Raw genomic sequence first — 17,454 nt, 5'->3', positions numbered from 1 at the left:
ATTTATAGAGGGTTGCAAAATCTTTTTAGTTGCACACATATTGACTCTTTGCTTGGCACATCTGGTCTATGATGGTTGGCAAATCAGTAAATGCTCAGTGAGGATGTGGCTCCCTGTCACCATTAGTAATTTATATATTTAATATTTGCAGATCATTCTTAATGTGAGTATTCTTCAAAGCTTATATCATCCTGAGATGCAATATTGAATTTCATTTGGCAGAGTGCAAAATAAAATGTTCCTAAATTTTGTACAATTCAAACCCACACAGGTCAAAGGTTTGAGGGTTTCCCACTTCATGCCTCTACAACATTAAAGACGGATGAGTGTCATTCTCCATGAAATTATTACTTGAACAGCATAGCAAAAGTTATAAAAATAAAGGCAGGAGGAATCATTGCTGGAAACATTATAGAAGAGACAAAAATATATTGACAGTTCATTGGCTTCCAGTGATGATCCATGAAGTGCTTAAGACAGACCTACATTTTTAAGGCAAAGAACACAAGTGTTGCCTTACTACAGCTCAAGATTTTACATGAATCCAACATTTACACAATACTACCAGTAATGAAACTTCACCCATCTCTTATCAAGCCTTTAGCATTTTCTCAACATCTTGATCTCTATCCACAGAATTTAAAATCATCATTTTCTAAACTAAGGTTGTTGAAACATATATTAGACTATGGAAAATCTATGATTTGCCTGTCAGGTCCTAATACAAATTTCTGACTTTTTCCAGCAACCAACAGGGTCAATTTTCTATAATAAATTAAAAGCAAAATACTGCAGTTGCTGGAAATCTGAAATAAAAACAAGAAATGCTGGAAATACTCAGCAGGTCTGGCAGCATCTGTGGAGAGAGAAGCAGAGTTAACGTTTCAGGTCAGTGACCCTTCATCAGAATGGGGTCAATTTTCTTGCAGCTTCTTATGCCACCAGTGCATCTATAATATATAACAGTAATCCTTATTACTCTAAATGCTGAATATAATCAGAGCATTTTTTTATCGTCAGACTGTGGACAAGAAAGAAATATACTATGCCATTTAACTGGATAATTTTGTAAGAAAATCTTTAGAGAAGTGTTCAGTAGACAAGTCTAATCACTAATTAACTGAGCTAACCAGACCAAATATAATAAGAAAAATCAAAGCTAATTGCATGAAGTTACAGAACAAGTTCACATTATTATTTCAATTTAAATGATAATGGCGAACACTGGTGCAAAAATAAAGGCAGGAGGAATCATTGATGGAAACATTATAGAAGGGGCAAAAATATATTGACAGTTCATTGGCTTCCAGTGATGATCCATTAAATGTTAAGTAATTAGCAGAAATTTAATTTGGTACTTCCTTTGAAATTGTCTATAGAGACAAATTAAATCTCCAGCTACATGGCAACCTTCACTTGTTACCACTTCCTCTAGGCAAGAGCAGAAAATCCACTTTTTTTCATTGGCAGCTGCATTATTTATCAACCATAGCAGCTTGTCCAAATTCTGAACTTCAAGTATTGTTAAACAAGTTCATTCAATTCTATTTGTTCTCGCTATGTAACCTACTCATAAACAACCATTATAATCTTCACACAGTAGAAGCGTTAGTATGATAGTTAGCTTTTAAGTAAAGTAACATTGATTTCCACGTGCTGTGCAGATGGTATATTTCTGGATATTTCAACTATTTTGAAATAGTTTGAGATCATTTTTCTTCATGACTTTTTACAGTAATGATTTCCACCTGGTTAAAAATTGGTTGCCAGGTTTTAAAACTCATGTTTGCAACAGATAGCTGGTAAGTAGAAATGCACTTATTTATTTGTTTGTCTGTCAGAGGTTGTGTATGCTGGCTCACCTCCTGACTCCCCAGAGCTTCTCTACCACCTATAAGGCAGGAACTAAGAACGGGATGGAATACCACCAATTGCCTGGATAGGTGCAGCTTCAACAACAATCAAGAAACTCAACACTATCCAGGACTAAGCAGTCTGCCTGATTTTTTATTATTCTTTCATGGGATGTGAGCGTCTCTGGCAATGCCAGCATTTGCTGCCCATCCCTAATTACTCTTGAGAACGTGGTGGTGAGCTGCCTTTTTGAACTACTGCAGTCCATGTGGTGTAGGTGCACCACATAGTGCTGTTAGGAAGGGAGTTCCAGGATTTTGACCCCACACCCTCTCCACTGGCTTAAACATCCACTGCCTCCACCATTGGTGTACTGTGGTGCAGTACCATCTACAGGATGCACTGCAGCAACCCGCCAAGGCTTCCTCTGCAGCAACTCCCACACCCATGACTTCCACCATCTAGAAAAGCAAGGGCAGTAGGTGTATGGGATCACCTCTACATTACACACTTTGGACATATATCTATAGTCCTTCATTGTCACTGGGTCAAAATCCTGGAAATCCCTACCTAGCAGCATTGTGGAAGTATGTTCACCACATGAACTCAAGGGATGGGCAATAAATGCCAGCTTTGTCAGCAACACTCACAAAAAAGAACAAAGATTTCCTCCACCGCTTGTCTCCTGAAGCTGCTGACTTTGAAGCACATGTTCACAAGCACTGATGACATCCTGGTACCTCAGCCAAGAACCCATTCTTCATATGTCAGCCCAGAATGCCGTTAGGTGCATCACAGCCAAGCTAGATCCTGTCCTTAGAAGATGTGTATAAATACACTTTTCAGCAAGGGTCACTGCCTAGTGAGGGGAGCAGGAGACTCTGGCTGATATTCTCTTATCTAGCACAGGGACATTGCTGCCAATTGTACCACTCTCCTACCGTAACTGACATCAATGAATTGAGCTGTATGCCTCAGTACCATTCCAGGAAATGCATTCACCTACTGAGCCTTTGGGTGAACTAAGGGAAATTTATTTCGAGATTGAGGTGCGACTATATCATTTGAATTCCAAGATTGCGTCCCAATTTCTCTGATCGCCTTCCGCTATTTTACTTAATACTGTACAGTGCAGAGTGCTGGAAAAGTCTGAAAGAAATGCGGGAGAAGGTTTAAAAAAAATTGTCAACAAATGTGTTGAGCACATTTTGAAAGCCTGGTGACAAGAAGTGAGTGACAAGACGAGCGAAGAAGTTGACAAACATCCAGGAGAGATAAAGTGAGATTCTGTCAATTGCAATTCTACAGAATAGACATCTCCCTAAACAAGCCTCGTAACTTGTATTTCTGCAGCACTTTGAACACAGCGTATGTCTGAACATGCCTCGTGGAAGAGAATCCGATACTGAGTAGTGAGGGACCACGATATTTACTGTAATACACAGACGTGTCTGTGAATATTATACAGACATTCTTACACTGCTGTGGTGCACCTCCTGTTGGCTGCTTCGGAAAGTTCTGCCGGGTTTGGAAGTCCTGGAGAAGGTTATAGCTGTTTGGGCTGCATACATAAACGAGGTTATGTGGAGGTAAAAGTCCTGGATTAAGGTTAGGGCCACATTTTGGGAAAAGTGAAATAGTTTTCCATTACTTTATAGTAACATTTTAATGTGTTTTTTTTAAACTGTACAATTGCTCCTCAGGATGTGGAATTGACCTTGCATTGAACTGGCTGAAAGTGTGCGGAGGGGACTGTCCCTTACTGTTTGTTGAGAGGATGTTTCGCCTCCCTTCCACGCTCCCGGACTCGGAGACTGGCTACGAACAGGTGAAGCACACCCAGCCCATCCAGTGCCAATGCCAAGCTGGCTTGGGACTCCGAGACAGCATCTCCTGTCTGGAAGTGCAGCGTTCCGCTGCTTCAGAGATTTAACCCTTGAAATCCTGTATTCTGGACCAGTTTCCGTGTGCAGAAGAAAGCTGTGTATGTGTGTGTGTGTATGAAGTGTGCAGAAGGCACTAATATAGCATTCTGTGCAAGAAGTTCTTTTTTCACAGCTGTATCTAACTGGGAACTCAAAGTCATGCAGCCAATTTTTTTGGCAGCCCTCCCATCAGCACACTGGTTAAATCTAAAGAAGCAGCCAGGGTGTGACGAGCTGTTCTCTTTCGATGTTTTCTCCTTCAGATTGCTGATAACCCGGACCAGTTGCACGGCTCTGGCGGCCGTGTGTGTTATGTGTATGTGTGTATATGCTGTGTATTGTGTTGTTATGTGTGTGTATTGTGTATTGTGTGTGTACAGGGGACTCTGCTGGCGACTTGCTGTTCAGCCAATGAACTCTTCATAAAAAAAAGTCTGCTTGGCTGCCGGAGCATGGGCGTTTCTTCCCCGTTGACTGTGCTTCAACAGAAATGCTATTGAGGAAACCAAGACGGCTGGCTTCACTTTTTTTCCAACTGAGTCGGGTGGGGAGAGACGCAGGAGGGGTTTTGAGTGTCCTGCGCCGTCATCACTTGGAGCGAATCTCCACCTCTCTCTCTCTCTTTCTCTCCTCCTGTGTCCACTTCCAGAGCTGCTCTATTATACTGAGAGTTACGCCAATCTTCCTTCCCCTGTGAGAATACACTTAATAGGAAGCCTCAGCCACTAGAGTCAATTAATATCCATTTCTGAGTGCAGGACTGGAGACTGGAGAGCGACTAAGATCAGAGGCACATGAGTGCGATCATCCCTACTGAGGTTATTTCAATCCTTACCTTTACCAGGGCCAATCGCCCAGTGTTTTATCATTTATACTTTGTTATATATGTGAACATGAGCAGAATGCTGTTTATCTGTCTCGAACCTGCACATTGTTCACCATTAGGTCTTTCCTTATGGATTTGACTCCTTTTTTATTTCTTAAACATATTTAATGGGAACCTCCCGACTTTTTTTTCTCTTTCCCACCAGAGAATCGTTGTGTTTTACCGCTGTATGATCGGCTGTTGGCTGGAAGGAGTCTCCCACTCTCTCTGTGTATATGTGTGTCGAGCCTGTGGAAAGCTTTTTATTGGCTCAGGACTTTTAGGAAATGGCAACAGCAGACATTGCAACAGGAACAGTGTATCCGCAAGCGGCGAGAGGAAATCGAAGCTAAATGATTAGGATGCAGATCGCTCAGATCCCCAAAAGTAGCCAACTGCGCTAAGTCCGGGACTGCCTTTTTCTTATCCCTTCTCCTCTCTCCCTGCTCGCTGTTTTCCCAGACTCTCCATATCATGAAGATGCACCAGGTCTCTCTCCTGCATATTCTGGCCGTGCTCATCGGACTGTCCAGGGCGCACAGGAGTGGTGAGTGCCAATTCTACCGAATACAAGCGGGCGCAATGTTAGTAAGTGTGACTCCCTCCCCAGGACACCTTAGAGCAGCGACCTGACCCATGATACAACACTGGGGGATTTGCGAATTAACATGAACCTCTGTCCAGGGCGCATGGGGCAGAGTAAACCTTGTTCGAAAGCAGGTTCGTCTCGGAGATTGTTATATATATATATATATATATAGGTGTTATTTAATCTTATAGTGAGAGACACAGCAGAGAATGGGGAACCGCGGCTGTATGGGGTTTCTCTAAGATAGAGATCAGACATTCACCGAGAGGGGCATAGGGAATGAAAGAGAGGTGTCATTTATAAATAAGTGAAGTTTATCACTGATCTATATAGACGCACTATAACTTAACAATCTTAGCTTTGGTAAGAGAGTCGAAACACTCAGTAAGGACATAACTCACCTCCAAGCGTTTCGCTATAAATAGGGCAATGAGCCGGGAAAGCTGAGCTCAGAAATGGGGAATTGGTGGATAGAATACACCAAGAGTGTCGAGTGAACGTGTTGAATTGTATTCAACCGACTAACAGTGAATAGGCAACAGTGGAATCTCCCATGGGCGATAAGATCGCATTTTGCCCCAGTACATGGCAGCTGATTTTGGAAGGGGCCAGTGTATCGTTCTTGCTGGGACTCTGATCTACGTCAAATTGGCCAGGACTGGAGTTTGAACGCTGCCCTTCCACTTGCTGGGGGAATGTAATCTTTCCTTTTGCCACTAGTTGCCTGCAACGGCGGGGACACAACGACAAGCGGCTCTTTTAAACTCAATCTGAGCAAATGTCTATCTCGCTCATAGTAAACCAAACAAGAAACTCTACAAACACAGATCCGGGGAGGGGAGTGGGGCTCGGTACTGTTCAAACCACAGATTCAACAAAAAACTCTCCAGAATGCAGTATGCCCGGTCTGGCATGTTTAAAACGGGGCGGGGGAGATCTATATCACAACAATCAGCTGTTTCTGTCCGGCGCCTCTTTTAGTTTGAAACCTAGCCCCTCTGACAGCAGTGATCTGCCGAGGAAGACACACTGGCTCCCTCTTATCTCCACAGTCCCTCAGAGCAGATCATAAACCGCCCGGCAATGTTCTCTTGAAGAGGTGCCGCCTAATATATTAACCTTGTCTCAAACGCAACGAGCAGAGCCCTCGATCTCATCCTGATTCATTCATTAACCTCGGCCCCAGCATTAGGACCTCCCCAGCCCCCTGGTTGCTCTGAAACTGTCCAGTGCCCGCTTTGTCTCCGCTGCTATCGGGGATGCCCGTTGTTGAGAAACACTGAGAGCCCCAAAACTCAGCTGTCATGCCTGACAAAGGAAGGGGAAGAGAGCCGAAAGAGAGGGCTTCAAGAGGAAAATAATAGACCCGGCATAAATAATGAAAGAGGGTGGAGGTGAGGTTGGGGAACTAGAAACAGCATATAACATCACAGCATTGTAAATAGAAAGGGAAAGTTCTAGAAAGTTTTACAGCAAAATGTTCCATTGCGCTTTAATCCCTTTTGAGACTTTGCAAATATACAAATGGAGACTCGGGTCAGCAGTTTAGTTTTAGTTTTTAGTTTTAGAGATACAGCACTGAAACAGGCCCTTCGGCCCACCGAGTCTGTGCCGACCATCAACCACCCATTTTTACTTTCACCTTCACCATCGCTGCTGCTGTACTGTCACTGCTTGGCTTTCGTTGCATTTTACAAGCGGGTAAGGAAAGAGCGCCTCTGAAAGTGGAAGTTTGACCAACCACCTTAATTCTGAGCCGCATGCATGAGAAATTCCACTTATCAAGGGCCCATTAGTCTCTGAATTCAGTCTCGGTGATTTTACCTTGCTTGGCCTTTGTTATTGGAGACAAGTGAGCATAACCTGGAATTCCATTTTACCCTATTGATTGTGTGTGAGGTAGGGGGTGGGGTTGAAGAGAATTCAGCAGGTCAGGAAGACTGAAACAAGGCGACCTCTGACCAACCAGCCCGAGCTGGTACAGTCCGGCACTCGCGGGAAAACAAGGTTCAAAGCAAAACCGCTTTCCTATTGCAATCTGAAATCTACTCAAACTAATTATAGACCGAAATCCTCGAAACACGTTAAAGCCACGTAACAAAGCTATTTCAGGAATTTACAGAGATTTCATATAGCACTGGATGAGATGCAACGGTAAAAAAAAATCTTAAACTCCTCAGAATCCGCTCCCACATCATTCGTGATCACTGCCCGCCTACTCTTAACCCCCACAGCCCAGAACCAGCGGCAGTGACTGAAGCTTTCGAAACCACACTACAGTCTAACGCAAACATCAATGTGTCATCCTCATTGTGCGTATAGAAAGCGAACGAACTGTTACCCCCCGGGGTTTGAATCAAATAAAATGTTTCAAATCTGGCCAAGTATTTTACAGTATAGAATAAGACTGGAGAAACTGTAACCAAATGCAAAACAGCTGTTACCCTCACTGAGACTAAGATGTGAAACCAAAAACAAATCCATTAGTTTGCTTTGACTATATGTGCTTCTCCATTGTAGATCGATGTGGAGATACGATACAAATCACGAGTCCTGGGTACCTGAACTCTCCTGGATATCCAAACTCTTACTACCCCCGGGAGAGCTGTGCCTGGGTGATCCAAGCACCCGAACCTTACCAGCGAATAATGATCAATTTTAACCCTCACTTTGATCTGGAGGACCGAGATTGCAAGTAAGTCAGAGACATTGGAAACAGGCTCCAATTTACATGCAGTGACCTCTAGTGGTGTTAAGATATTTACTGGAGCTTGCTGAGAGGGAGAGAAAGCCCTACCTTTCCGTAAGAAAAGGCTAAAATTCCACTTTACAGTAGAAATGCACACATTCCTAATATCGCACTTGCTACAAAATGTCAGATCCTCTGTCTCTTTACATCGAACCTATTTACTGCGAGTTTCTGTTACAGCCACTCGGTTATCAATAAGGATTGTTAACCATTCCAAAACCGTTATTCCTTTAAGGATAAAAACAACCACACGATCAGCCAAAAAAGATTTCCCAAGGAGCCAATAGGAGTGAGCATTGTGTCATTGTAATTGGTTTATTTGTGACTCAAATAATGAGAACACGATTTTGGTAGAGCCTCACACCACAACTGATTATCATAAATATTACATACGAGCCACTTTCTGTATATTGTGAAGCAACTGTTTCCACTTTGTTAATAAGATGCTGTTAGCTGTTCAGCTACTTGAAATTTAATATAAACAATAATAATCTTCCACCTCCAGCTAATACTTTACAAAATACAGGGATCATATGCTTCAGAGATTAATTAGTATCGACAACCCTTTGCATAAATGTTGACGCCCATTTCTCTATAGTTTATATTAATAACTCTACTGCTACACATTATTCAGAAGGAATTCCCATGAACTAATGTATATCTAAATGTGTTGCACTGAGAATAGCTGTATCTCATAGAGTCATTTATGGCATAGAAGGCCCAGGTCCATGCTGGCTCTCAGCAGAGCAATCCAGTAAGTCTCACTCCCCCGCTCACTTCCCATAGCCTTGCAATTTTATTTTCCTCAACTGCCAATCCAATTTCCTTAGAAATCATTGATTGTCTCCACTTGCACCACACTCACATGGAGTGAGTTCCAGGTCATTACCATTTGCTGCATAAAAAAGTTCTTCCTCACATTCCCCCCTGCATCTCTTGCCCAAAACCTTCAATCTGTGTCCCCTAGTCCTCGTACCATCAGTTAATGGGAACAGTTTTTCCTTGTCTAACTTATCTAAGTCTGTCATAATCTTGTACACCTCTATCAAATCTCCCCTCAATTTCCTTTGCTCCAAGGAGAACAACCCCAGCTTTTCCAACCTAACCTTGTAACTAAAATCCCCCATCCCTGGAACCATTCTGGTAAATCTCCTCTGTACCCTGTCAAAGAGCCTCACATCTTTCCTAAAGTGTGATGGCCAGAACTGGATGTAATACTCCAGTTGTGGCCTAACCTGAGCTTTATAAAGGTTCAGCATAACCTCCCTTCTTTTGTACTCAATGCTTCTATTTGTGAAGCCCTAGATCCCATGTGCTTTGCTAACCACTCTCTCAATATGTCCTGCCATCTTCAAAGATCGATGCACATGCAGCCCCAGGTCTTCTGTTCCTGCACACTCTTTAGAACTGCGCCATTAAGTCTATATTGCCTCACCGTCTCCCTTCTGCCAAAGTGCATCACCTCACACTTGTCTGTATTAAATTCTATCTGCCACTTGTCTGTCCATTCTGCTAGTCTATCTATGTCCTGTTGCAGGTGACTTGTATCATCCTCACTGTTTGCCACTCCTCCAAGTTTGGTATCATTGGCAAATTATGAAATTCTACTCTATAGTTCAAGATTCAGGTCACTTATATATAGCAAACAAAGCAGTGGTCCTAGCACTGACCCTTAGGGGACACCTCTGTCTACCAATCTCCAGTCTGAAAAACAACCATTTAGCATGAATCACTGTTTTCTGTCCTTGAGCCATTTTTTAAAATCTATTTGGACATTGACCCTCCTATTCCATGAGCCTCAATTTTGTTAAAACAGCCTTTTATGTGGTACTTTATCAAAGGCTTTCTTAAAACCCATATAGACAAAATCTACCCCATCCCCTTCATTAGTCTTCTCTGTTAGTTCATCACAAGTTCAATTAGATAAATCAAGCATGATCTGCCTTTTACAAATCTGTCCTGGCTATCCTTAATTAACTCCAACCTCTCCAAGTACCTGTTGAATTTTTCTGATTGTTGTTTCCAAATCCTTACCCACCGGTGATGTTAAACTAACTGTCCTGTAGTTGCTAGGACTGTCCTTACACCCTTTCTTGAATAACAATAATACATTTGCCACTTTCCAATCCTCTGGCACCTCCCTTGTACCTAGGGAAGATTGGAAGATTATGGCAAGCCCTTCTGTTATCTTCATCCCCACTTCCTTTAGCAACCAGGGATGCAAGCCATTCAGATCAAGTGACTTATCTACCCTAGACATAGTCAGTCTTTCCAGTACCTCCTCACTCTCAGCTTTTACCCTATCCATTGCTCTACTGTCTCTGCTTCCACTAATATTTTGGCAGATTCCTCTTCCTTAGTAAACACTGATACAAAGTACTCATTAAGTATTCTAGCCTGGCCATGTGCCTCAAAGCACATATTACCCTCTTTGTCACTAATAGGCCCCACTCCACCTCTTACTACCTGCTTACTATTTACATGCCGGCAGAAGATTTTTGGCTTCCCTTTTATGTTGACTGCCATTCTATTCTCATATTCTCTCTTTGCCAGTCTTATTTTCCTCTTTACCTCCCCTCTCAACTTATTGTATTTGGCCTAGTTTTCACTTGCATAGTTCACCTTGTATGTATCATACACCTTTTTTTGTTTCATCATAATTTCTACCTCCCTCGTCATCCAAGGAGACCTGATTTTTGGTTCCCTTACCTTTCGCTCTTGTTGGAATGTACCCAGCCTGTTCCTGAAGCAGCTCTTCCTTAAAGATAATCCATTGTTCCGTTACAGTTTTGCCCGTCAGTCTTTGGTTCCATTCTACCCTGGCTAGATCCCTTCTCATCGCATTGAAATTAGCCCTCTTCCTATTGATCCGTTCTACCTTATATCATTCCTTGCTTTTCTGCAATACCAGTCTAAAACTTATGATCCAATAATCGCTCTTATCCATGTATTCTCCCACAGACGCTTGGTCTACTTGGCCCACCTTATTTCCCAATACCAGATCCAGCAATGCCTCCTTTCTAGTTGGACCGAGGACATGCTGATCAAGGAAGTTCTCCTGAACACAATCCAGAAATTCCTATCCCTCCTTTCCCTTTACTCTAAAATTATCCCAATTGATATTTGGGTAAATAAAATCCCCCAATATCACCACTCTATAGTTCTTGCATATCTCAAAGATTTCCCTGCAGATTTGCTCCTCTATTTTTTTTAATTCTTTCATGGGATGTCGGCATCGCTAGCTAAGCCAACATTTATTACCCACCCCTAATTGCCCTTGAGAAGGTGGTGGTGAGCCACCTTCTTGAACTCCTGCAGTCCATGTGGGGTAGGTACACCCACAGTGCTGTTAGGAAGGGAGTTCCAGGATTTTAACCCAGTGACAGTGAAGGAACGGCAATGTAGTTCCAAATCAGGATGGTGTGTGGCTTGGAGGGGAACTTGCAGATGGTGGTGTTCCCATGCATCTGTTGCCATTGTCCTTCTAGTTGGTAGAGGTCGCAGGTTTGGAAGGTGCTGTCCAAGGAGCCTTGGTGAATTGCTGCAGTGCATCTTGTAGATGGTACACACTGCTGCCACTGTGCGTCGGTGGTGGAGGGAGTGAATGTCTGTGGATGGTGTGCCAGTCAAGTGGGCTGCTTTGTCCTGGATGGTGTCGAGCTTCTTGAGTGTTGTTGGAGCTGTACTCATCCAGGCAAGTGGAGAGTATTCCATCACACTCCTGACTTGTGCCTTGTAGATGGTGGACAGGCTTTGAGGAGTCAGGAGTGAGTTACTCGCCGCTGGATGCCTAGCCTCTGACCTGCTCTTGTAGCCACGGTATTTATATGGTTGCGCCAGTTCGGTTTCTGGTCAATGGTAACCCCCAGGATTTTGATAGTAGGGGATTCAGCGATTGTAATGCCATTGAATGTCAAAGGGAGATGGTTAGATTCTCTCTTGTTTGAGATGGTCATTGCCTGGCACTTGTGTGGCGCAGATGTTACCTGCCACTTATCAGCTCAAGCCTGGATATTGTCCAGTCTTGCAGCATTTCTACACAGACTGCTTCAGTATCTGAGGAGTCGCAAATGGTGCTGAACATTGTGCAATCATCAGCAAACATCCCCATTTCTGACCTTATGATTGAAGGAAGGTCATTGATGAAGCAGCTGAAGATGGTTGGGCTTAGGACACTACCCTGAGGAACTCTTGAACCTCTCATTATTTGGAGGCCTCTAGAATATCCCCAGTAGCATGATCATAGCCTTTTTGCTTCTCAGCCATAATCAAATGGATTCTGTCCTTGTCCCCTCAAGAAAATCCCCTCATTCCAACACTACAGTGTCCTCCCTAATCAGAACTGCCACCACACCTCCCTTTTTCTCTTCTTTATCTTTTCTGAACACTTTATATCCTTATACATTAAGTGCCCAGTTCACACCATTTTTAAGCCACATTTCTGTTATTGCCACATCGTATTCTAATACTGCTATTTGTGCTTGTAGCTTACCAACCTTATTCACTACACTTTGTGAGTTTACATACATGCATTGCAATCCTGTCTTTGCATTCCTCGTAGTCCTGCTCAGTCCACTCCCATCTAATATGGAACAACTTCATTCTGTAGTACTGTCTAATACTGTCACATTATGCACTTTATTCCTCTTTTCTACTTCTATGTGCTGGTGCCCATCACCCTGCCAATTTAGTTTAAATCCTCCCCCAACCATACTAGCAAACCTCCCCACAAGGTCGTTGGTCCCAGTCCTGTTGAGGTGCAACCTGTCCCTTTTGAATAGGCAACTTCTGCCCCAGAACGGCTCCCAATGTCCCAAGAATCTGAAGTCCTCCCTCCTGCACTATGCTTCAAGCCACGCATTGATCCTCCCTATCTTCCTATTTCTGCTCTTGCTAGCATGTGGCATTGGGAGTAATCCAGAGATTACTACCTTCAAGTTCCTACTCTTTAACTTCATCCCTAGCTGCTGAAAATTTGAAGAAGTTTTCGAACTTTGACCAGTATAGTTGCCATGCATGTAAGGTATATTGTGTTCAATGGCACAGGCTATGGATCTAGTGAGTTGTGACAAGCAATATTTGTGCACTACTTTAGCACAGGTTGAAAATAGCATTTTGACAGTTTATGCTTTTAAGTTCTAATGCCATTTAATGCATTTATAATATGTTCAATACTTATGGAAAATATATCGTATAATGGGCCACTTCAGAAGCTGACAACCTACAGAGCAGTGTTTTAGCTTTTGTTGTCATTTGCCACACAATAACTGTTGTCTGAGATGTTTTGAGTTTTAGTCATTTTGTTATTCATTCTTTATTTAGCTCCTTTGTTGCAGTATTGTTTGTTGGCAAAATCCAAATTGCTACTTGCCCCAAGCCTCACTGCTTTTACTGTGGATGTGAATTGTGTAAATTCCTATTGTATTTCAAAATATACTTCGCTTAAATACTTAAGCTTTCTCCATCCACAATAATAATTTAAAACGAGCCTTTAAAATTAAAGTTTTAAAAGTAATATTGCAGGAAGAGATATTTCATGCAAAATTATCTGTTGCATTTTTCTAGTTCCTAAGAATGGAATTTCTAGATAAAGCTGGGTATCTGTGAAATTTGAATTCATAGCAATAAGATTTTACACCACTATTCCTTCTGTGTCTTTCGAGGGAGAGTACCCTTGTCAGAACAATGTTTTCCAATTTAGCTGAGAAGCGCTGTAATGTTCTAATTCTAAAAAAAAAGCCTTTAAGAAAATTTGGTTCCATTGATTTTCTTGCTTTCGATGGTATGTATTACATATGTTACTCATAGCAATAATTATATATTTTTCAAGGTGATCGGTCATAAAATGTACTGGACTGTCAGAAGGCAAATCAGAAAATTATTATTGCAGTACTGTTCATTCTGTGCACTGTTCAATGGAACTGACTGAAAGGAGGGATACTCGCTCTGAACAAGAAAAATTAAAGTTATTTGTTTGGATGATGAATGTATACTTGAATGGCCGAGCAAGGCAGGAAAAGGGTGAATGGCTCAATACTGCCACTTTCTTATATATTCTTAATGTCTTCTAAAAATATGTTTACTGCCATGTAATCTTATATATATCTACATAGTATCTCTCCTCCGTGTACCCTCACTATGTTGAAATTAAGCCTTATTATACAGTCTCCTACTGTTGTTCTTTAACAGGTTTTCAAAACTCTGAACACCACCCCCACCAGCACCATCCCCCAGTCTTTCCTCATGCGACAGTCCTCAGGTTTTTAAAACCCAACCTTGCCATCATCTAATCACTATTTCCCGATTTACCTCATCGTTCATTTTACTCTTTTAGTCTTAGTAATATCCTGCAGGATTTCGCTGTTCACTTTGGTTTCCCAATTAAAACAACTATTTAATATGAGCGTAGGAGGATTTCTGGTAGTCAAACCCACATGGTATTTCTTTGTTTCACTGAATTAAGGAGCAGTTCAGGCTATGTCTCTACTATAAAGAAGATTCTTTGCATGCTTATACATAGAAAATATGTTGCACAAAGTAATAAGGAAATGCTTGAAAAGCACCAATAAAAATCTGAAATCTGTAACAGGTGCTCTAAAATTCGGAGGTCTGTTGTATATTTGACTTGCAGTTGATAACTTTGATAACAAAATTCGGAAAAGTCAATAGGAAAAACATGTGGCAATGGTTTATCTGATCAGAAAATAATTTTAGAATACAGCAATTTGAAAATTAGCAGGTAAATTGGTTTTCATTACATTTTATTTTTGTGAAACAGGGTTAAGAGTCTCAAAAACAACCTAACTGGAAATTCACAATTGTAGAGTTTCTGTGGGCCTGGTATGGTGTGAATGTTCTCCCCTGTAAGGAATAATTCATTAAGCATAAAAAACTAAGGGCAGGTTGGCACCAGTCAGGGCTTAGGGAACCCTAAGTGTGTGGAAGGGTACTGTTGAATCTAGCCAGCTAAAATAGCATAGCTTTTCAGTACAAAGCACTGATAAGCTTCCTGTTGCTTATCTAGCAAGAACCACCCAACCAATTAGGGCATTTATTTGTCTGCAGGGTTATCTGGACCTATATGAGAAAATGCCCCAGGGACAAGTCTACCCCTCCAGATGCCACTAATGATGCAAGCTATTTGGCCAATCATCAACAGTGCCCTGGAGTATTGTAGATCTTTGTGACTCAGCTATCTGGTTACTATCATAGAATATTGACTTAGTTTCAGCATTCCATTGTGAGGTAGGAGCCAACTTGATGCTAAACTGATCATTAATTTCCCCAAGGAGGCTAGCTTCTAGTTGCTCATAAAACAACTAAGAAGGCAAGTTTGAGCCCTTGCCAGGCAGACAGTAGAAATTCCTCATCAACAAAATAACCCTCCATTAAAAGCATTGATTCATTCCTTCTAACCACAGTATGGACACACATCATACGATATGGTTTAAGATGTTGAGATCCAGCAGCAATCGCTTGCATTTCTGCAACCCAGTCATGATAGTTTTACCATGATTTCGAATACACAACCGCTACGTAATAACGATAGCTATTATGGCCAAACATCAAATGTCTTCAATAATAATAGACCAGATAACTGCCTGCACTATCATGGATGGTCCTATGTAGGACTGTTTGTTAGGTGCCAACCACTTTAATGTACTGAATGTACCAAGCTACTTAGCAGTGTTAATCCAGCTGCTTTTATGCCCATTTTGCGATGGACATCCCATCCAAAATACTGAGTGGCAGGTCACTGTAGGCCAAAGCCCTCCCTCAACTAAATCCTCTTTCTGCCACAAATCCATCTTATAGATTGGTCCTGAACATGTACATGGGTTGAAAGAAGCCCTTCCATTACTTGCTTTGGAGTTCTGAACCACATTTTGGAACTCCTAGTATGTACGCATGAGGAAATATTTGCTAGTTTCACCAAACATAAAGAAAGAAAGGGAATAGAAAGAACTTAAATTTACGTAGCGACTTTCAGGCCCTCAAGATGCCCCAAAGTGTTTCACAGCCAACAAATTATTTTTGATTTATAGCAACCATTGTTATGTAGGAAAAGGAAGCAGCAAATTTGTGGACAGGAGGTTCCACAATCAACAGTGAGTTTTATTATCAGTTAATTGGTTTATGGTGGTGCTGGTTAATGTAGGTCAGAACATTTGATTGACCAGAATTCTTTATTCAGTCTGTCGGAAAAACTTTAGTGAAAGGCATCACTCAGGGAAATATATAAAAAAAGCCTGGGTAAACAGATGTTTTAACAAGGAGTCTAATCTTCCTTAAATTAACTTAATATTTGTGGCACCAAAAAGAATGAGAGGATTCTGATGGAGTTAGTCAAAAAGTGTTTTGTACTTGTAAGTTGATATGAACTGAGATAACCCTGAACCATTGATGTCACTGTTTATCATTGCTGCTGTGTCAACCGTGGATTCCACTTTTAATTTTAATTCATGCTCCATAGAATGTAATGAAAGATGTTACTGACATTCACCAAGTTTTCTAGTTATTGCAGCAGGAGTGAGAATGCAATGTGCATTTTCAAATGTAGTTTGCAAATTACCGTACACTTTGTTCTAAACTCAGTGACTTGGTTTAGAATTAGTTATAAAAGCCAATGATATACCTTTAATGTTGATGCTGTTTAGAGCTCTGCTGCTGTATAGAACCTTTGAAATATTCTGGTTTACTAAATTTTGGAAGTTGAATCATATCCTAAGCTTTGTTCTAATCCACTAAATCAAACCTTCAATCAGGATATACTTAGAATAATTTATGTGTTCTCAATCTGTGCTGGCATAGGCAAATGTTACCTTTGAGGCTAGTTTTAAACCAGTGCCAATCCTGATCTGTACTGGTGTAATCTTTTTTCAGACCCAAGGCCAAATCTCCTTCTCTCTGTTGCAACTGTTGAATCTTTCAGTTCCACTGGTTGCACGCCCTCCAATTATGCGTACAGTGATTCCCATCTGCTGTTACTGCTGCTTAGTTTTAAACAAAACTCTTAATTTTTAGGAATTATTAGGGCACATAATTCATGTTGTAGTGGTGACTAGCGAGAGTATGTGGCATAACTTCATTTACATCCATTGTAGCTCAGTTGGTTGCACTTTTGCCTCTGGGTTAGAAGGTTGTGGGTTCAAAGCCCACTCCAGAGACTTGAGCAAAAATCTAACTATCCACTGCAGTATTGAAGGGGTGCTGTCTTGCAGATGAGATGCTAAACTGAGACAATGTGTGCTCTCTCATGTGGATATAAAAGTTCACATGATATTCTTCTGAAGAAGTGCAGGGGAGTTATCCCCAGTGCCCTGGCCAAGTTTTATCCTTTGATCAACATCACAAAAAAGGATTATTTAGTCATTGTCACATTGCTGTTTCTTGAAGCTTGCCATGTGCAAATTGATTGCTGTGTTACCTACATTACAACAGTGACTACACTTCAAAAGCACTTCATTGGCTG

The 17,454-nt window shown here is 41.6% G+C and overlaps 1 protein-coding gene across 4 annotated transcripts in view; it reads left to right on the top strand.

Moving 5' to 3' along the window:
* Positions 1-4,046: 4,046 nt before the first annotated feature.
* The window catches only part of nrp1a (neuropilin 1a), a 192,953-nt gene continuing 179,545 nt past the window's right edge, over positions 4,047-17,454 (top strand). For 2 of the 4 annotated variants that reach the window (XM_068014658.1, XM_068014677.1), the window contains exons 1-3: positions 4,047-4,597; positions 4,811-5,191; positions 7,754-7,928. In XM_068014658.1, coding sequence (XP_067870759.1) covers positions 5,119-5,191; positions 7,754-7,928 — 248 coding nt within the window. In that variant the 5' untranslated portion in view covers positions 4,047-4,597; positions 4,811-5,118. Of the gene's footprint in view, positions 4,598-4,810; positions 5,192-6,460; positions 6,628-7,753; positions 7,929-17,454 lie in introns of those variants that run through there. The other 2 variants (XM_068014647.1, XM_068014667.1) reach the window with 2 other exon arrangements.

The sequence above is a fragment of the Heterodontus francisci genome, chromosome 2, assembly GCF_036365525.1.
Source record: "Heterodontus francisci isolate sHetFra1 chromosome 2, sHetFra1.hap1, whole genome shotgun sequence".
Taxonomy (NCBI): domain Eukaryota; kingdom Metazoa; phylum Chordata; class Chondrichthyes; order Heterodontiformes; family Heterodontidae; genus Heterodontus; species Heterodontus francisci.
This window is presented reverse-complemented; position numbering and strand designations above follow the sequence as displayed.